This window comes from Rhinolophus sinicus, linkage group LG15, assembly GCF_036562045.2.
Source record: "Rhinolophus sinicus isolate RSC01 linkage group LG15, ASM3656204v1, whole genome shotgun sequence".
NCBI lineage: Eukaryota > Metazoa > Chordata > Mammalia > Chiroptera > Rhinolophidae > Rhinolophus > Rhinolophus sinicus.
This window is the reverse complement of record NC_133764.1, coordinates 27,872,299-27,894,690: the sequence shown is the minus strand read 5'-3', so window position 1 is coordinate 27,894,690 and position 22,392 is coordinate 27,872,299. Positions and strand designations below refer to the sequence as shown.

Here is a 22,392-nt window from a genome sequence, read left to right as displayed (position 1 = left end):
TTGGGGAATATTGGGGAACAGTGTGTTTCTCCAGGGCCCATCAGTTCCAAGTTGTTGTCCTTCAATCTAGTTGTGGAGGGCGCAGCTCAGCTCCAAGTCCAGTTGCCATTTTCAATCTTAGTTTCAAGGGGCACAGCCCACCATCCCATGTGGGAATTGAACCCACAACCTGTTGTTGAGAGCTCACGCTCTAATCAACTGAGCCATCCGGCCACCCCAGGCAAAGAAGTTTTAGATATGATACCAAAAGCATGATACATTAAAAAAAAAGATAAACTGGACTTCATTAAAATTTAAAATTTTTGCTCTGCCAAAACCACTGTAATGAGAATAAACAAAACAAACAAATCACGTTCCAACAAAGGACCTGTATCTAGAATATACAATGGATTCTCAAAATTCAACAGTAAGAAAACAACCTAATTTAAAAATGGGTAAAAGATCTGAACAGACACTTCACTACAGAGGATATATGAAAGGCAATTAAGCACATGAAAAAATGTTCAACATCATTAGCTATTAGAAAAAATGCAAATTAGAATCATAGTGAGAAACCACTACACATTTATTAGAATGACTAAAATTAAAATATATATATACTGACAATATTAAGGGCTAGCAAGGATGTGGAACATTTGGCACTCATATCTTGTTGGTGGGAATGAAAATGGTACAGCCAATCTGCAAAATTGCTTGTCAGTTTCTTATAAAAATTAAACATGCACCTACCATATAATCCAACAATCCCACTCCTAGGCACTGACCCTAGATAAATGAAGAGTTACATTCACACAAAAAACTGTACATGATTGCTTATAGTGGCTCTATTCATAATTGCTAAAAACTGAAAACAACCCAAATGTTCTTTAGTGGATGAATGAATAAACAAACTGTAATACAACCATACAATGGCACATCACTCAGCAATAAAAAAGAACAAACTACTACTGCTGGATCCAACAACTTGGATGAATCTCAAAGACATTAAAGCAGAATAAAAGAAGCCAGTCTTAAAAAGCCACATACTGTATTATTCCATTTATATGACATTAAAAAAAAAAAAAAAAAAAAAAAACAGAGATAGAGATAGAGAATTGGTTTCCAGGATTAGGGGTGGGAGACAGTTGTGACCAGAAAGTGATATCAAAATGTAGCCTGTACCATCATGTACACTAATTGTGGTGGCAGCTGCTACAGCTACACGTGTTGAAATTCATAGAACTGTGTACATACACACACACACACACACACACACACACACACACGCATACACACGGTAAATTTTACTTTAAAGTTTTTAAAACTTCAACCACCACTATGTGGTCATAACTTCCAATTCTAGATCTCTTACATGGCCTCTCCTCCGGCCCCTTAACCCATATATCTAATTTCCCCTGGATATCCCACCATCACCTCCAAATTAATATCACCAAAAGGGAATTCATTACATTTCTCTTCAAAACTCAAATGAATAGCACCAACCATTCACCCCATCTCCTAAGCAGAAACACGGGTGTAGTCACTGAGTCAGTCTGTGAGTTACTACATGACTAGGACATGATCGATATAGCATTCTTGATCTATAGCACTGCTCTATAGCATTCCATATCTCCAGTAGCTATAACTGTATCTAGCACATAGCAAACACTCCCTAAATATTTTTGTAGAGTGAATGAATCAATGAGGAAATAAGACTATGGCTCCGCCTTCATTTGACCCAAACCCAATCAATCCAGTTCAGTTGATTCTTTCTTGACATCTCTCCATCCCCCCTGCAATCCTTATTTCAGACCCCTATTGTCTCTCACCTGCAGCAGCTCCTAATGATGACCTCTCCACCATCACACTCACACCTTTCTGGGAACTGCCATTTACCAACCTTCACCCCATCTACTAATTTACTCTCTCCCTCTGCCACAGTTGATTTCCACGAGGGTACAGACACCTAACCCACGCTGAGGTGATCACAAACCTTATTCAAACCCTAGTCCAAAGGATAACTGGTTTGTCCAAGGTGGATACCAGACCAAAGTTAAGCCAGAGTCAACCTACTCACGAGCACATGGATTTGAAAACAAAACAATTGAGTCAGTATCCCCCTCTTGTTGCCTGGACTGTTAAAATAGAAAAGTCAAGTGTTGTCGGTAGCTATGTTCCACTATTTGAACTGAATAGCAGAAAAAACTAATATGTACGGTCAAAAAAGAATAAAATAGACCGACAGAAAAAAGCAGATATAAGAAATGAGAGCCAACCAAAGTACCAAACTGCCTATTTGTAGTTCACTGCATGTGTGGAGCTCCCTCCCAACTCCATGCCTTTATACTTGCTGCATCCTCTGCCTGAAACTTACTTCTCCTCATTTCTCAAATTGGCTAACTACTATTTGGGCTCAATTATAGTCACTACCTCCTCCAAGAATTGTTCCCCTCCTCCAATCTGAGATGGAGTCGTGTGTCTGTGTGTATGCGTGTGTATTAGAATATAGTATGAGAATTATATAGGTATATACACACACACACACACACACACACACACATTATTCCAATAGTATTCTGTGCAGAACTTAGTATTTCTCATCGTATATTTTAATAGTATTGGTTTACTTATACCATAGTGTATAATCTGGGAGGGACTGTGTCTTATATCTCTAAGTAAACTGTATCCCTCAGTATTTTACCTGGCCCATAGCAGGTGACTGCTGTATCATCAGAAATGAAAATACAACACAGAGAGAAGAGAGGAAAGATGTGTCTAAATATTATCTAATAGTACTTTAGCTCAGTGTATAAAGTGATTGGAAAGTTAACAGAGAGGAAATTTACTAGTAGTCCGGCCATCGATCTTTAAGATGGAAACAAAGAAGAGTAACAAAGTAATACAATATTTTGAATAAAGAAATGACAGCACTAACCAATGAGCATGTGAATAATATCAGAAGTAATGGGATGGGGCATGAGATAAATTTTTTGAGCAAAAAAGTACAGCCAAGTGTAATTTATAAAAAATTAATTTTTTCCTTCAGCATTGTCTTTCTCCCTCTGAACAGCCCCTTTTTCAAGCAGCCCAAGTCTTTTGTGGTTAGGATGGGAGATGATAGCAAAAAAGTAGATAAAACTGTTACATATATTTGAGTTTGAAAAACCTGTCCCCTTACAGACACAAAAACGATTCATATCATTAAAAATATATATTCAGGGGTGGCTGGTTGGCTCTGTTGGTTAGAGCGCAGTGCTCATAACACCCAGGTTCCGGTTCGATTCCTACATGGGCCATTGCGAGCTACGCTCTCCACGACTAGATTGAAAACAACGACTTGACTTGGAGCTGATGGGTCCTGGAAAAACACACTGTTCCCCAATAAAAATAATAAAAACAACAACAAAAAACATATATATATTCAGGAGAAAGATTAAGTAAGAGCAAATCTCCCTTCCCCTCCCACTCTAGACTAGAAGAGAAGCGCCCTGCTCAAGAATAGTCACCAAAATCTGTCTTCTAGGATTAACCGCTGGTTTCTTTCCCACACAAGACCTTTCACACAGTAAAATTCTATGGTCCAAGACCCAGTCCTCAGTTTTGGAGGTCAGAAACCAAGTCTTTAAAGATTTCCAAAATGGATAAGACTCAAAGGGATTGAGTCACACCATAACAGCTCCTATCACCTGGAAACTTCATAGCACAATATTAGTTATTACTGACAAACATGAGGAAGTTGTCTTTCCTACTGGAAGACAAATGTGGCTCTAATTCTTGGTATGGGAAAGACTTCTAAGTTTAAAAATAAATAAACAAAACCTATAGTTAAGTTAATAAAATAAAGTGGCAGACTCCACTGACTGCCTACCCAATCGTTTCTTTCATACTACAGAACCCTGATTTTATTTTAGGTATTTGCTTCAAGGGAGGCTGGTTCTCGCCCTAGCCTCAGGAGAGAAACCTTAATTAGTCAATGAATCTTCATAACAACATTTACAATTCCATTAATTGGCTTAAGAAAGATTATGTGCTATAATTTGGCCAGTGGGATGTGAGATGAATGGGGAAGGGGGAAAACTTGCTTTCAGAAAAGTTTACCTTAATCTTAAAAATGTACCCAAGAAAGGGCCAGTTGGTTTAGCAGTTTTTGAACAATGCTGTGTGTGAATATAAAAGTTGAAGGTATGATAGTCCTTTTGCAACTATGTAAGGACAAGTCTGAGAACAATAATGAATATGCTGAAAGTGACAGAGCAGAAAGATGGAAAGAAATTAAGTCCTTGATGATGATGCTGAGTTTCAGAATTAACTTATCTATAATCACCACACCTCAGGAATTCTTTATTATGTGAACTTATACGTAATTCCCTTTCATATCTCAGTCATTTTCAATTGGGTCTTTGGTAATTTCACCATTCTAACTGCTACAACAGCAAATAAAATTGACAGGGAAAAAGACTATGTTAGAGCTAATCAAATTTAAATTTTAACATAAAGTTCTTATTTCCTCTAGAAATTTCAAATTTAATAAATCTGAGGGCAAGGGTACTAAGTTTAGATGTTAAAATCTTTCTTAAAACCCTGCTATAAATGTGATTAACAATCCATTCTTTTCAGCAACTTTCTAATTCACCCTAGGTTCTAGGAATAGAAAATTTTTGCAGTTGCTAGAATGCAACATATCGTCTCCTATCTTCATCTACTGGCAAATAAATACTACTTTCTCTATGTGGACCCCTAACGCATACTTATCCTTCAAAGTTCAATTTGCATTCTTCTCTCCTCCCTGCCCCTCCTCCAATTGTATTATCCATGTTGCTTTAGGAATCTCCTCTATTAGACTTTGAGCTCCCTGAGACTAGGAATTATCGCCAGCATGTATCACAATGTTTAATACACAGTAAACATTAAAAAATATTTGTGGAGGGCCCGGCCTGGTGGCTCAGGCGGTAGGAGCTCCGTGCTCCTAACTCCAAAGGCTTCCGGTTCGATTCCCACATGGGCCAGTGGGCTCTCAACCACAAGGTTGCTGGTTCAATTCCTCGAGTCCCGCAAGGGACGGTGGGCTCTGCCCCCTGCAAATAAGATTGAACACGGCACCTTGAGCTGAGCTGCCGCTGAGCTCCCGGATGGCTGAGTTGGTTGGAGCGCGTCCTCTCAACCACAAGGTTGCCGGTTTGACTCCCGCAAGGGATGGTGGGCTGTGCCCCCTGCAACTAGCAACGGCAACTGGACCTGGAGCTGAGCTGTGCCCTCCACAACTAAGACTGAAAGAACAACAACTTGACTCGGAGAAAAGTCCTGAAAGTGCACACTGTTCCCCAATAAAGTCCTGTTCCCTTTAAAAACATATATATATATTTGTGGAGTGATTTTATGAACTACATTTGGGGGCAGTCACATGTTCCTTTTATTACAGTACTGGATGACGGATATTCATAAAATACATTCATCATCACAGCAAGTTCTATTGAACAGCACTATTCTTAAGAGTCACTGAATTATTTCAAAATGATTGAAAACTAGTTTTATCTGATATTTTTAAAACAACCATATATAAGACAAAATAATATTATGACTTTTTCAGAAAATTCATGCCACATGACAAATATTAATTAAGAAATATGGACCAAGGATATAAAGTGGATAAGAAATGTTCTGTTCCCAATACCAATCTTAGTCTAAAGCACAAACTATTAGGTTGGTGCAAAAGTAATTGCGGTTTTTGCAATTTTTTTTTTTTTTTACCTTTAAACCGCAATTACTTTGCACCAACCTAATACTATCTAAATGCTTTACAATAACTACAAATGATATTTACCATTCTTTCCTAATCAAAACCATAGGTTCCCTAAAATAAAATCTTCAATGAGCAAAAGAAAATCATCCCACAATTTTCAAATTTTACACATATTTCATGTTAATATAGACTAATATATGAGTATAATTTTGGTTAAAGTATTTAACATAGTGCAAGGCACATAGTCAATAAATGTATGCTGACTGAATCTGAATCAATTGTATGCAAAGGTGAACGAAGTATTTTTCCAAATTCTACATCTTTACATACATATGACAAGGATATTTCAATACCATAGACTCATCTGAAGATAGTAAAACCATTTTCTTAGAGAAACAGAATATCATAGCTATATGTTTATCATATACTTTTTATTAATATTACTTCACTGACATATCCCATTGATTACACAAAATAACTTTACAAAAGACATTTCATTTGAAAATTGTTCAACCATGGAGTTACTATGCAAGACTTTCAGTCTCATTCTAATAGCAAAGACAACATTTTTCAATGTTACGTGATCCTTCAGTTTACTTAAAGTAAAAGATTAATGGTGGTTTAGGAAAAAAACAAAGTCAAATCTTTTTGTTCATCTCTGGTTTAAAAACATGACCAGATTACTTCCTATCTCAGTAAAGCTTGGTCTAAAGATCCCTTTGGAACTCCTGTAAAGAACCAGCATTTTTAAAAGAAAAATATTTTTGATGCAAGACACTTAGGGATGAATGAAAGAATATCACGACTCCAGGTCAGAACACTTTGAATCTAGAAAAACAAAGTTAACCTATTTTCTCCAGGAAGTAAAAAAAACCCTGTATACAAGAATCTATGAAAATGGGGTGGGGGGAGCACAGAGCTTGTTTTTAAGATTAAATTTCTGGTTATTGAGTTTCTTTAAAGTAAGACGACAACTAACTTATAACTGTACTGATGGTACTTCCCATTTATAGAAATACATTCTAGAGATCCTTGAGGACAAGAGTTTGTGCATGATGTACCACAGCAATTTTTAAAAGATATTTTTCTCCTTTTAGCATCTCACTCATTTCTTAGCCCCATCATTCACCTTTTAATACTGTGAGTACATGCAGGTATTTTTATTAAAATCCCCACATATCACAAGAAAACAGAAGTGACCATGATTGCATTATATGAGGAGACCATGTGCTAGTACAGAATATCACAAACTTGCAAAAGCACTAAATCTATAATCTAGAGTTTTCTTTATTTGAAATAAAGTTTCCTAGAAAAACCAGATATATTCATATGAAAAATTTGACAGTGTTAAAATAAGTTATTATTTTAACTTGGTGAATGAAGTCATTATAATGTATTACCTCAAAATATGCCATATAAAAATTAATCATTATAAAATTATATATTTAATTCCCTATTTAAATCCTTTTTTTAAACAGAAAGCACATTCTATTTCCTAAATATTTCTTTTTCTTCACTGTACCCTCTCAGATTTATGAATGTACGACTGTAAGTGATATATCTGATATATACTTGGATTTTTAAAGTAACTCATCTCCTGCAACAGTGTCCAAATTAAACCAGTTATATATATTTTTTTTCTTTTTTTTAAATTGTTGATTAAAATATATAAGCTTGGATTAATAATAAAAGAGTTTTTTCAGGGGAGCTTCAATCTACTAAGAAATCAATATTTTAAATTTCAAGCAACTTGCACAAGTTGAGGATGGGAAAAACAATATAGAAGAATGAAAATTTATTTCCTTAAATTGGAAAGAATTGTATATAGTGAAAATGATAAAGCATTGTATATAGAGAGAATGATAAATACAGTGAAAAGTAAATAATTTGTGACTGTGGAAGGGTAAGTGGCATTCTCTGTACTATTGTTGCAACCTACTGGTAAGCTTAAAATTATTTCTAAACTTAAAAAAATTAAAGAAGCAAATGGAAGTTCTGGAACTGAAATATATAAAAACTAAAATTAAGAACTGAATATGGTTAAGAGGAGATTACATACCAGTGAAGAGTAAATTAATGAACTGAAAGATCAGAAGAAAATATCCAGCATAAATAGAGAAAAAAGGACAGAAAGAGAATGTAAGAAACATAGGTGATATGCATGTGGTCTATCAAAACGTATAACTGGGGTCCTAGGAAGAAAAGAGAGGGAGAAAATGAAAAAAAATCAAAATTTAAAGAGATAATGGATAATAGCTTTCCAAAACTGATCAAAGATATCAATCCACAGATTCAAAAAATCTTACAAACATAAATAAATAGAAGATAAACAATGATATATAAAAAGAAAACTACTCCTGGGTACATCAGTGTAAATCTAGAAGACTAAAAACTAAGAGAAAAATGACAGATTGCCTTTAAAGAGACAGCAATTAGGCCTCCTTAGGTCACAGCCATTAACAGTGACTTCCCACCAGAAATAATTCAAGAAGCCAGAAGACAATGAACAATATTTGAAAGTGCTGAAAGAAAATAATTGCTGACCTAGAATTCTACTCCCAGCAAAAATATTCTGCAAAAAAAAAGGGGGGAAAAAGGCAAAATAAAGACATTTTTAGATAAACAAAAGCAAAGTAAATTTGCCACAAGAAGATCAAGCCCAACTAAAGGAAATTATAAAAAGCATTCTTCAGACAAAAAGAAAGGTTATCCCATCTAGATATTAAGGGATGTAGGAAGGAATGAAAACCAATGAAAAGGTCAAACATGTGGGTAAATCTAAATAACAGTCACTACATAAAAAAAAAAAAGATGTCTTGCAAAGATTAAAATACATACAGATGAAAATAATCTGAAGTTCTTGCATTGTCCAGAAGAGGGTAAAAGTACCAACTGATATTAAACTTTGATTGATGTTTTAATCTTTAAGGTAACCACTGAAAGAATTATAATAGTATATAATTTCCAAGCCAATAGGAGGAGATATGGAATAATGAAAAATGTTTTAATCAATCTAAAATAAAGCATGAAAGAAGAAAGAAAAAAAGCACAGAATAAGCAGGACAAGTAGAACACATACAATAACATGTTACATATACACCCAAATATATCACTGGTTGACTTAATGTTGAGGAACCAATGTCTCCCTTAAGAGAAAATACTTGTCTGAATGAATAAAAAAGAAACTATATGCTATTAATACATAGAAATGTTTAAAGTATGGAACAAATCAGACCTTGCAAACACTAGTCAAAAGAAAGCTGGGCTAGCTATCCTAATAGTAGACAAAATCAATTTTCAAATAAAAGGCATCATTAGAAATAAAAAGGGGCTATCTCATTATGGTAAAACAATCAATTCACCAGGAAGACAGAGCAATTTTAAATTTCAATAGATCTAATAAGATAGCTTCCATATATAGAAAGCAAAAACTGTCAGGAACTACAAAGAGAAATAGACAGTTCCACAATCATAGTTTGAGATTTAATCCACCTTTCTGAGTAAAAAATTTTTTAAAAAATGTGATATAAAATATTTGAGGACTACCAATAACAAAACTGACCTACACTGCACCCAATAACTGCAGAATCTACATTATTTTTAGGTGCATCCAGAATATTGATCATATGCTGAACTGTAAGGCAAATCTCAATAAATCAAAAGAATGACATAATACAGGATAGGTTCTCTGATAACAGTACAATTAAGTTAATGATAACTAGGAAATCATCAACTGTTTAGAAATTAACAATTATACTTTAAATATCTATACTTTAAATATCTATGGGTCAAGGAGAGTTAAAAAAACATTTTGAAGTGAATGATGAATATACTACCAATGTAAACTTATAAAATGCCTACAAATTAGGAAATTGCAAAGATTAAAACAATGTAATAAATATCTACAACCCATTTATAGAAAACAAACATTTAGTACATTCCTCTTCAATATTTCTCCCAAAAAAAGTATATATACAGTTTCAGTTTACTTTTAACTTAAGAGCCTAAGAATTACCTCCTTGTTCTTAAATTGTTTATAAACTTTATTTTAATGACTGTAAAAATCTTCAATTTATATTTCACTTTCTGTACAACATTTGAGGACAGTTTCATTTTTTACAGTCTCATTCCCAAAAGACTGCCTAGGACTAAAATAATTGCACGTGTTAATTCAAAAAGCAAGTTTAGGTCTAGGTTTTTAATAAATGGTGCACAGATGCACTACATTCTCATATTAGAAATAAATATTTTATTTACATGCTTTTCCTTTACCTGAGTGTTCCTGATAAGTATTCAAGTGTTCCTACCTCTTAATAAGCATATGACAGCCTATAGGAATATAAACTTTCTTTTTTCTCAATTAAATAAACCATTTAATAAACAAATACATAAAGTGTAGCATTAATTCAATCCCTAAAGAACTTCCTTTTCTAAAATACCACACAGAATAAATGTAGCACAGTCACTTACCACTTGATCGGTTTTTACGACTTGATTTCCCTCCAGTAAGAAGCATCTTGAGACTATTCCGAAACATGGTTGTGCTATTCTAGTACTCACAAAACTGCAAAAGAAAATGTGAGAAAATATGTTAGAAAACTTGATTTTCTATTCAAAATACTAGGAATTAATTTTAAATGCATTATATGTAAGAAATTATGTCTAAAAATATACTACAGAAATTTTAACCATATGCCAAAAACATATATTTAATTAACTTAATTAAACATGTAAATATTTCCTTACAAGTACCCTACAAGTACCAATACTTTAGTACCCTAAGAGATAAAGGTAGACATCACTGAGAGCACCCAGAAACAGAAAACAGAATTAGGTAGCTACCTTTGCATTTGACTCTATTTCTTGGACAATTTTCCCATATGCCCAACACACACATCCAAAGTTTAAGAGTCTAGAAACTTACAGCAGCTGCATATTCTCCATTGATCAAGCCAGAATTCCGCCTCCCAAGACTACTGATATACACGAATCAGAGCCTTTCCTCTTTATATCCCACTCCTACCAAAGAAAAATCCTTCCAGTTGTGCTTTAGATTATGTCCTCTCTCACTTTCTCAAGGACTTTCATCCAAAAATCATCTTCCTTTTCTCTCTCATACAACTTCCATTTTTTTCTCGTTACCAAATCATTCCAATCATAACATAAACATATTAGTATGTCTTAACCAAAATCAAATAAGCAGGCCTCTCTCTTTATTCCCACATAGTCTAATTACTGCTACTATATCCTTGTTCTTCATAGAAAAATTTCCCAAAAGTGTTGTCAGGACTTGGTGCCTCCAGGAGACTGAAATGAGCAAACGTAAACTAGAATAGAGGGTAACAAAAAACACCCAAACAAAAGCACAGAGAGATAACGGTTGAAAATCGAATGGCAGAAAACAATGGGATGACTTCTTAAAAATTCTGAAAGAAAATAGATGCCAATCAAGAAATCTATTCACAGTTAAAAATATGTTTGAAAAACAAAATAAAGGTAATTTCAGGAAAGAAAAGGGAATTTATCAGTAAAAAAAATACGAAAAGGGAGTTCTTCCTACAGAAGGAAAATCACGCTAGAAAAAAAAACATAGAAATGCAAAAAGAGCCATAGAAAAAGGTAAATATGTTGGTACCTATGAATAAACATACTGTAAAAAATATTACTAGCTTGTTAAGTTTAAAATAGATGTAGATTTAAAATTCATGGTAACAATAACCAAAAAGGCAGCAGTGGGGTAAATTGAGTTCGTTTCTAAGACAGCTGTATTGTACAGAATGGACTGACAGAAATAATAATTTACATTTGACTGCAATAACTCTAAATTCATGTAGTAATTTCTAGAACAGCCATTGAAAGCTAACTGAGGTGAGAAAAATAATTAAAATATTAATATTTGATTGAATCAAAGAAGGTGATAAGTGAGAGAAAAAGTACAGCACATGTGGATAAAATATAAAACCACTAGTAAGAGGTTGGTTTTAAACTCAAATTATATCTGTTAATTATGTTAAATATTCCACTGAAAGACTATTTACACAGAAAGACTGAATATGAAATGATTGGAAAAGATACACCATTCAAAAACCAATTAAAGGAAGCTGGAACAGATATGTCAATATCAGACAAAATAGATTTAAGGCAATAAGCATTGCTAGATATAAAAACATTTCATAATAATTAAAAAGTCCTACCAACAAGAAGCTATCATAATTCTAAATCTGAATGGACCCAATGACAAAACTTAAAAATATATAAAGCAAAAACATACAAGACTAATAGACGACACAGACAAATCTATAATCACATGGGACAGTAACACACCATTGTCAATAGCTACAAAATAAGCAGACAAAAAAATTTACTAAGGTATATAAAATTTGAAATACACAATTGACCAACTAAACCTAATAAATATACATAGCACTCTCTTCCACATAAAAATAGAATACACAAACTATACATGAAACACACACCAAAATGGACTATGTGCTGGGTCATAAAACAAGTCTCAACAAATTTCAAACACTTTAGACTTTGAGAGTATACTCTCTGACTACAATGCAATTAAGCTAGAAGTGAATACGTTTTAAAAATCGAGAAAATCTCCCACTGTTTGAAAATTAGGTGATATGCTTCTAAATAACCCATGAATCAAAAAGAGTAAATAAATCACAATGGAAATTTTAAAGCATTTGCAATGAATTATAATGAAAACATGACCTATGGAAACATAGGATGGAACTAAAGCAATGCTTGTAAATAAATGTATACCTTAAATGCCTGTACTATTAGAAGAGGATAAAAATCAATATGTAAGTTTCTCTCTCAAAAGTTCAAAAACAAACAGCAAATCAAACCAAATTAGAAGGAAACAAAGAGTAAAGAGTAGAAACAAATGACACAAAAAACAAGTCCAAAATAAATAAAATCAACAAAGTAAACACTGTATTTCTGAAAAGTAGTAAAACTGAGAAGCCCCTAGTAACCTTGATCAAGAAAAAAAGAGAGAAATTACCAATATCAGGAATAAAATTAGGGATCTCATTTCAGATAGAACAGGCTTTTTAAAAATATGAAGATATTATGAACAACTTTACACTAAATTTAAACTAAATTTAATGTTATATGAAACAAATTCTTTGAAAAATGTAGTTTACCAAAACTATCAAAACATTTATCAAAATTCTTCCCACAAAGAAAACTACAGGGCCAGATTATTTCACTAGTGAAGAATACCAAACATTTAAAGAACAAATAACACCAATCTTAAAAAATTCTTTAAGAAAATAGAAGTAATGTTTCCCAACACTTCCCTCACATTTATGAGGGCAGCATGATCTTAATCCCAAAACCTAACAGGGATTACAAGAAAAAAAAAATTACAAACCACATTATCTCATGAACATAAGACTCAAAAATCCTTAACAAAAGATAGTAAAAACTGCAAAAAGTTGCTACAAAAACATTAAAGATGACCTAAATAATTGGAGACATACCTTGTTCATAGATTGGAAGGTTCAATATTGTTAAAACGTCAATTCTCCCTATATTGTTCTAAAGAGACAATACAATCGCAATCAAATTCCAGCAGGCATTTTTGTAGAAATTGAAAAGCTGATTTCTAAAATGCATAGGGTAATGCAAAGAGCCCAGGACATCCAAAACAGTCTTGGAAACTCACAAAAAAAATGGAGCACTTACACAACTCTAAAGCTCCAGTAATCATGACAATATGGTACCCGCAAAAGTATTCAAGTACTTCAATGAAACAGAATAGGTAGTCCAAAAATAGACCTACACTTATATCATCATTTGTTTTCAACAATGTCATTAATGGATAAAGGACAGTCTTCTCAACAAATGGTGGTGGAACAAGTAGATACTCATTTTTAAAAAAAATTAACCCATACATGAAAATTCAAAGTACATCAAACATCACATAAATGATAAAAATCATCTCTTTTAGAAGAAAACGTAGGAGAATGTCTTCTTTTTTTAGAGATAGACAAAGGGTTCTTAGAACACAGAAAGTAATAACCATAAAAGAAAAAGCTGATGTATTTGGGCTTCGTTAAATTTTTTTTTAAATCTTCTCCTCAAAAATAACATTAAGAAAATGAATAGGCTACTCACAAATTGGGAGAAATCATTCGCAAAACATATATGTAACACAGAACTGATATCCAAGAACACCTACAACTCAATAATAGAGAAATATTTTTAAATGAGTAAAAGATTCGAATAGACATTTGTAAAAAGAAGATATATTAAAAAGGCTCAAATATATGGTGATGGAAAGAGAACTGACTCTGTCTGGATGGTGAACGCACAATGTGATTTATAGATGATATAATATAGAATTGTACACCTGAAATCTATGTAACTTTACTAACACTTGTCACCCCAATAAACCTTAATTTAAGAAAAAGAAAACAACAAAATATGCTATTTCTGGAGAGCTACTCAAGAATAAAACACTGTTTTAAAAGAAAAAAAAAAGGCTTAACACTATTTGTCATTGGGGAAATACAAATTACCATGAGCTACCACTATACTCCCACCAGAAGAGCTAACTTTTAAAAGCCTAACTATACCAAATATTGACCAGGATGGAAAGCAAATGAAACTCATAATACATTGTTTTAGGAGTATAATGGTACAACTGCTTTGGAGAGAAGTCTAGCTGTTTATTATAAAACTAAGCATATATCTAATGTATGACACCACCCCTTACATAGCATTTACCCAGGAGGAGAAATTAAACCATGCACGTAAAAAGACTAGTATGGCAATTTTCTTAGCAGCTTTATTCATAATAGCAAAAAACTAGCCCAGGTGTCCATCAACAGGAAAATGCATAAACTAGGATTTTTATAGAGTGGAATACTACTCAATAAAAAGGTATGAAGTATTCATATATTCAACAAAACAGACAAATCTCAAAATATAATATGATGAATGAAAGAACACTACATAAAAGTATATGCAGTAATCTATGGTAGACTAAAATCAGAATGTTTCTCTCTCAAGGATAGGTGAGAGGATTTACTGAGAAAAGGCATGAAGAAACTGTCCAGGATGATGACAATATTCTGTACCTTTCGGAACTTGGGATACACAGATGTATACATTTGTCAAAACTTAGCAACTGTTCAAATCAGATTTATGTATCACATTGCATGTAAATTTTACTTCAAAAGAATAAAGTAAACAAATACTGAACTATACTTAATAGTATTCATGCTTACATATTTAGAGGAAGGCATACTGATGTTCCAATTACTTTGAAATGCATCAAAAAATGATTTCAAAAGGGATGCATTTCAATGGAACAGAACAGGTAGTCCAAAAATAGACCTACACTTATATCATCATTTGTTTTCAACAAAGTCATTAATTGCTAAAGGAATGAGAAGGCTGATGTATAATAAAGCATTTATAGAATACATAATTTATATAGAAAATTAACAGTAGGTTCTAAGTGGTGAATATACATGTGTTAACTGTAAAATTATGTTACATTTTCTGTATGTTTGAAATTTTTTATGTAAGGTAAAAACACACTCCCACAAAGGAAACTCTAGGCCCACATGATATCAATAGTGCATTCTACCAGCATTTAGGGAAGAACACCAATCTTACACAAATTGTTCCAGAGAGTAGAAAAACAGGGAACACTTCCAAATTTGTTTTTTAAAGACAGCATAAGCTTGGTAACAAAAGACAGCAAGGCTGTTACAAGAAAGAAGTTATTACACACCTCTCTAATGACACAGATACAAAAATCCTAAGCAAAATAGTGGCAAAAATCAAATCTATCAATACATTAATCAGGACCAAGTGTGAGTGGGGTTAAACCCAGAAATACAAAAATGATTTGACACATGAAAATCAATATAATTTACCACATTAACAAGAGAAATAAATCATATCCATAGATGAATCAAAAGCAATTGATAAAATTCAAAATTTTTAAAAAACTTGTACAAAGTAGAAATAAAAGAGAAGTTCTGTAATATTATAAAAGTGTATGTTTAAAAATAAAAAACTTGCAGCAAACATCATACTTAACAGTGAATGATTGAAAATATTCCCCGAGACTTATCACTACTCGCACAATGTGTTCCTGGAGGTCATAGCCAGCACAGAAAGGTAAGAACATGAAATATAAAGTATAAAGAATAGGAAGGAAGAAATAAAAGTGTCACTTTCATAGACAATATGATTTACTTAGAAAACCTAAAAGAATTTATAAACTATTAGAATAAGTGAATTTATCAAGGTCACTAGATACAATGTAAAACATAAAGACATAAAGTGAATACCAAAAAAGAACTTACCCTTTTTATCAGAGAAGATAAATATGGTGACAAATCCTAAAAAGAATATTTCAAACATTTATGAAATATTCCTTTTATATATTCACTTTGAGAACTAATCTTAGTTTTCTTTCCCCCTAATCTTACTTTCTGAGACTGAGAAGAAGAAATTCTAAGTTTGATAAGTACTTACTTCATTAAATTGTGTTACATAAGGCGACTGGATAGCTCAGGTGGTCAGAGCACAAGCTCTTAACAACAGAGTCGCCGCTTCGATTCCTACATGGGCCAGTGAGCTGCGCCCTCCAAAACTAGATTGAAGGACAATGACTGATAGGTGCTGGAAAAACACACTGTTCCCCAATATTCCCCAATTAAAAAAAAAAAGAAATTGTGTTATATATAAGGATTTATGTAAAATATACTTCATGTTTTAAAATATACCATAAAATTTATCTTTTTTATTGAGGTATAACTGACATACAACATTATTAGTTTCAGGTATACAACATAATGATTCCAAGACAACATTCTAAAGTTAATTTAAGTAGAAAATGATGATGGGTGGGATAAATTAATTATACTGATGATCACTGTTGAAGTATAGAATCTTTTTTCCTTTGCTAGTCCTAAACTATTTTATAAAACTTGACTGAAATATATAAAGAATGAAATGAAACATATAATATAATTTAAAGCTAATTATCCATCTCATAGTTACAATTTGGTAAAATGACTTTCTTATTCAAGTTAACACACCACTAGGAAATTTATTGAAATAAAATATTAATATAGAAACTCTACAAAATTGAAGCTAAGTGGGAAATGGCAGTTTGACCTAATTGGATTTATGAGAGTAACATATGGCTAATTTTTATCCTACTTTTCCAAATTTTATATCCAAACTTTAAAATATTAACTCTCTCAGGAGAAATCATTAAATAAAGTCCTGGTAAGTGCATCTCTGGCAAGATAACAAACAAGCCATTCTCGGCCCCCAATCATTTCTAATTGTCATATACTTAACTGATATGAACACCATGCTATCTACATGACTCCTAAGCTTTTATGTTTGTGACACCTAGTCTAAACCATCAGGAAAAGTATTGACTATTCTCCTGTTAATGGTCCACCAACACTGGAGACTGATATCTTATCTCAATTTCTTCTTGCACTATTTTATTAGTGGACAATCAACTTTCACTTTCAATGTTCATCCCTCCTAGCTATCTAAAGTCCTTTTCTTATCCTGTTATTCAAACAAAGGAGCATAATGTCCCCCTTTGTTAAAATGCTTATGTAATAATAATGTAATCAAATTAACTATTAAGCACTTCTGCGTTACTCAGGCTAAATAATCACAATACTCCTTCAACTTTTCCTATAGGATATTTTCCATTCCATTAATCAGCATTTTTTTTCATTACTCTCTTTTACTATATTCTTTTGAGTGGTTTGGTAGTATTTTTTTTTTAAGTAGTGAAAAAGCAGTTTATTAGAAGAAAAAGTACACTCCAAAGGGTTTGGAGCGGGCCCCCGAGCAAAAGCAAGACTCAAAAAAAGCCAGTTTGGTAGTATTTTTTTACTCTCCTTTTTTGATTTTGGGGTGGATTGGCGTATTCTAATTTTTTTTCTCTGTTTTCCAATTCTAGAAACGAGTTTCTTGATATTAGAATTATGCCTAAAGGATAAATTATACAATGAAAATGCTTTTAAAGTTCTATAGGATATAAATAAAATGTTTCAAATAATAAAAAAATAAAAATAGGGGCGGCTGGATGGCTCAGGTGGTTAGAGCGCGAGCTCTGAACAACAGGGTTGCTGGTTCGATTCCCACATGGGCCAGTGAGCTGCACCCTCCACAACTAGATAGAAGTCAACGAGCTGCCACTGAACTGCCAGAGGGGCAGCCAGATGGCTCAGTTGGTTAGAGCGCGAACTCTCAACAACAAGGTTTCCGGTTCAATTCCCGCATGGGATGGTGGGCTGTGCCCCCCTGCAACTAAGACTGAAAACAGTGACTGGACTTGGAGCTGAGCTGCGTCCTCTACAACTAGAATGAAGGACAATGACTTGGAACTGATGGGCCCTGGAGAAACACACTGTTCCACAATATTCCCCAATAAAATTTTAAATAAAAAATAAAATAAAATAAAATAATAAAATTAATAAGAAAAAGTAATAAACTAAGATATTATCGGGAGAACTCTAATTACAAAATCAAGAATGCGTATTGATCCAAATGATGAATGATTACCTTTCCTTACCCAGGCAAACAACAAAATCCCCTTTTATGATTCTCTACAATATTAATTTAGATATTGCCTTCAGAGTCCCCTTGAACACAAATTTGTTGGTAATGATGAAAAGTAAACTATGTATCTTTATAGTAAATGCTACCTATTTTTGAGCATTTATCAACCTAGAGCTTCCCTTCAAAGAAATTTGTGTAAGAAAACGAAATGCATATATACACATATTTACTAAATATTTCAAATAAATGTTTAAACATTATGGGAAAGGATACAGTGGTTAATGATGCATATGTGATACAAATGTCAGAAAAAAGTGGTAATATTTTAAAATACCTAGTTTTAATGGAAGAGATGCTTAGCAATTAAATAAATATCCTTGTTTTTAAAAATGCATATTTTAAAAATATCTAAAAGATAGCGTAATTTTTTATATAGAAAACTTAAAAGAAAACTTGGCAGAAGAACATAGTTAATGACTACACAGTTGTTTAGTACTCATTTAGTATATGTTTACCACACTAAACTGTAAACAGAGGTCACCACTGAAGGCCTTAAAGGAAACTTTAAGATTGTACAGGTTGATAGCAAGGTTTGAGCCTAAGTTTTAGGTTTCTGTACCCCTTGTACATCCATGGCACACCCCAATGTTGTTGTCCTTACATGGTAAGTTATGAGACTGCGGTGCCCTGTGAACTCTTTAGATATAGTGTAAATTTTTGATCAATGTGTGAAGTTCATCATGAGAGAAAGATGGGCACATAAAAATCTGGCATGCAACAACACAAGAAAATATATGTAGAAATCTTTCTCTCCAGATTTTAAGAAGTGGTTTCAACAAATGGGATAAAAATGAAGGCTTGAAGTCCTAGGCCTCAGTCTCCTCTGGTCTTTAGTTCCCTCCCTCTCTAAATGGGAATCCTTGATCTATCATTTCAAGCCTCTCCCACCAAAATCCCAAACTCCTTTGCCCCTTTCTTCTCTGGTTTCACATACCAGACAAAATCAAAATTCAAGCTGATTCCAACTATACAAAGGGCTGCTAAGCACTACTGGAGAAAGTCACATTACTAGTCACATTATTAGTCAGACTGATATATTGGAAATGCATAGTAGTAAACTTCTCCCCCTCCCACCCCCCACTCTGGTTCAAGCCGTTGTTTCTCAGTCTAGTTGTGTAGGACACAGCTCCCTGGCCCATGCGGTATTATGAGCCTTGCGCTCCCCCCCGCTGAGGCAGTCGGTCACCAGCTTGCCGTCATGGCAGCACATGGTAGCCCGTGGCAGCTCACGCCAACCTCTTGGCTGCTCACGGCAGCCCAGCTCCAGGGAGAGCTATTGTTCACAATCTTAGCTGTAGGCCCATGTGGGAATCGAACCAGTGACCTCAGTGTTAGGAGCACGGCGCTCCAACCACCTAAGCCTCCAGGCCGGCCCCATAGTTGCAAATTTCAAGTGACCCTTTCACTGCTCAGCAATCTACTGTTTTTCTCTAGCTAATTCCTTCTGAATATTCTTTGGCCTCCCATTTCTCCCATCACTCTTAACTGTGTTGGCTCCTATAACACAAATAAAAATATATACCATCAAAATTATCAGAAAGAATCCCTTCAACTACTTACCAACAAACATACAAACTTAAACCCATTAACACACACTTTCTCCTCCTATTTAAATGTATTCCGGTCAAATTCTCTACCTTTGCTCTGAATTCCACAGTCCCTCCCATTCTTCCTTTAATATTTTGACTTCTGTATTTTGAACTTCTTCCTTTAATGGCTCCTTCCATCAGCATTTTACTATGTTCAAGATCCTCCAGAAAAACAAACCAAAACCATTCTCATGCCCTCCCGCTCTCTGGTTCATCCATTGCCACTACTCTGTCATCTATTGCCTGGATAACCAAATCTCACTTTCCTGAACAACTCACCTCTAGTATTTTGTAGCCCAGTAAATTGGCATTGTCACTAAGTTGTTTGATCATCTTTTATTTCTTACACATGCAACTTTTCTAACCATTCAATATATACCTTTACTCATGCCCCAGACTAGATTAACTCCAGCAATTGTAAGTCTTAATACTTAAACGCCTTTTTCTTTACCTTTTATAACACTAATAAATGACAATGTTTGACTTCCACACTAAATATACATATGTTCCATGAGACTACAGACCATGTTTGTCATGTTCACTGCCGTCCTTATACTTGCATACTGAGTGGCACGTACTAGAGGCTCAATAAATAAATAATGAATAAACTAATGGCAAAGCCAAGGCCAAGCCATACACTATATCTGGTGATAAACACAGATAAATATCATAAATCGACGTGAGGCATATTTTCTAAAAATGCTACAAAATAACAGGTGCATGCATGCATCCATGCAAACATTTACTTGGATGCTACCATGTGCCTGGCGCTGTCCTAGGTGCTAATAAAAAAGTAATGGACAAAAGATAGTCCCTTCCCTCAGGAAGTTTATAATCCAGCTAATCAAAGGAAAGGGATGCCCTTTAAAAGGATCTAATTCAAATCCAAGAGACAATACAACAATATATGGCCTCCATAAAACAGGGACAGGAAATAATCATTTTAAAAAAAGAATGACATTAAAATACTTAAAAGGAAAATAAGTGGCATATAGGTTTACTTAAAAAGGTAACACACACAGGCACACATGCACACACAATTAAAACCCACAGTTGAGATACATAAAGAAAAGTTGATAACTGAAAAATCAATCAATTCACCAGTGCAGGGGGAAAGCTTGACATACCGTATTTTGCTGTGTATAATGTGCTCCGGTGTATAATATACACCCAAGTTTTTGGACCAAACTTTCAGGGGAAAAAATCTTTCATTTTAATTTTCCAAGGGATTTTCCAATAATTTTTATAAAATCATCAACTACATTGCTAACTCCCTCCTAAAATGTACGAAGAGAAATGTCACGTTGTTCACCCTGTGGTAATAAAGTCGGCATCACCTATCTTACCAAGTCAGAGTCACCTACTCTGCGGACAATAATACATCGCTCATTTCATTTTGTTGGCCAAAATTACTTTTGTTGCAAGTTCATCATAAGTTCAACAAAACCGATTATCGTATTACAGGGTATTATTTTGTATACCCTGTATAGTTATTGACTTCTAGAGTTACACTTTTAACTCGTAAGCACAAATAAAAGAATTAAAAACATTTACATGGATACAGAATTAGTACTACCCATGTATAATGCACATCCTTATTCTTCTCTCACAAATTTGGACAAAAAAGTGCACATTATACATGGCAAAATATGGTATTTTCCCAGAATTCAGAAACCAGCGCTTGGTAAACACTAAACTGCTTTCTGTTTCTATGGATTTACCTATTCTAGATATTTCATTTAAATGGATTTCTACTTATTTTAAAATACTATAATTTATATTTTTCTTGGAAAAATCATTTCATCTAATTTTTCAATTCTTTCAGCCAAAATTTACATGCAATATTCTCTTATTCTTAATCTCCATTATCTCTGTGATTAGATCTCTTTTTCTCGCCTGTCTTCAACAAATAGTTATCATTTTCTATGATGTATCAGGCAATATCCTAGGCATTAAACATGTAAAGTTTAAAAAGCTAGACAAAATTTTTGCTAACTCAGAAGGGGAAACAGGCAATAAGTAAACAAAAAAATTCATTATCTAATTTCAAGTAGTGAAAAATGTGATGAGGAAGGGTAACGAATAGCGAATGAGATGAGGTGCTATTTTGACATAAATAAGATCAGGGGAAGGTTTCTCTAAGGAATGACAATGACAGAGACCCAAATGAAGTGAGTAGATAATCTTTCAAAATGCGTATGAACATCCAGGTCTGAGTAAAAACAATTGCAAAAATACTGAGGCAGGAATGCGCTTGGAATGTTTAAGGAATAAGAAGGCCAGTGTGGCTAGAGAAGGGTAAGAAGGAATGGTAGGTGAGGTCACAGAGAGAGCCAGGGTTCAGATTGTAAAGGGCAATGTAGTTCCTGGTAAAGACTTCGAATTTTATTCCCAGTGTGATGGGAAACCGTTAAGAGAACTCTGATAAAAGGCTGCCCGTGGGATAGA

General features: G+C 33.7%; 1 protein-coding gene across 10 annotated transcripts in view; it reads right to left on the bottom strand.

Annotated features, from left to right (window-relative positions):
- Positions 1-22,392, bottom strand: part of TANC2 (tetratricopeptide repeat, ankyrin repeat and coiled-coil containing 2) — a 341,035-nt gene that overhangs the window by 223,653 nt on the left and 94,990 nt on the right. For all 10 annotated transcript variants that reach the window (XM_074320171.1, XM_074320173.1, XM_074320174.1 and 7 more), the window contains one exon: positions 10,190-10,283. In XM_074320171.1, the coding sequence (XP_074176272.1) occupies positions 10,190-10,256 (67 nt within the window). In that variant the 5' untranslated portion in view covers positions 10,257-10,283. Of the gene's footprint in view, positions 1-10,189; positions 10,284-22,392 lie in introns of those variants that run through there.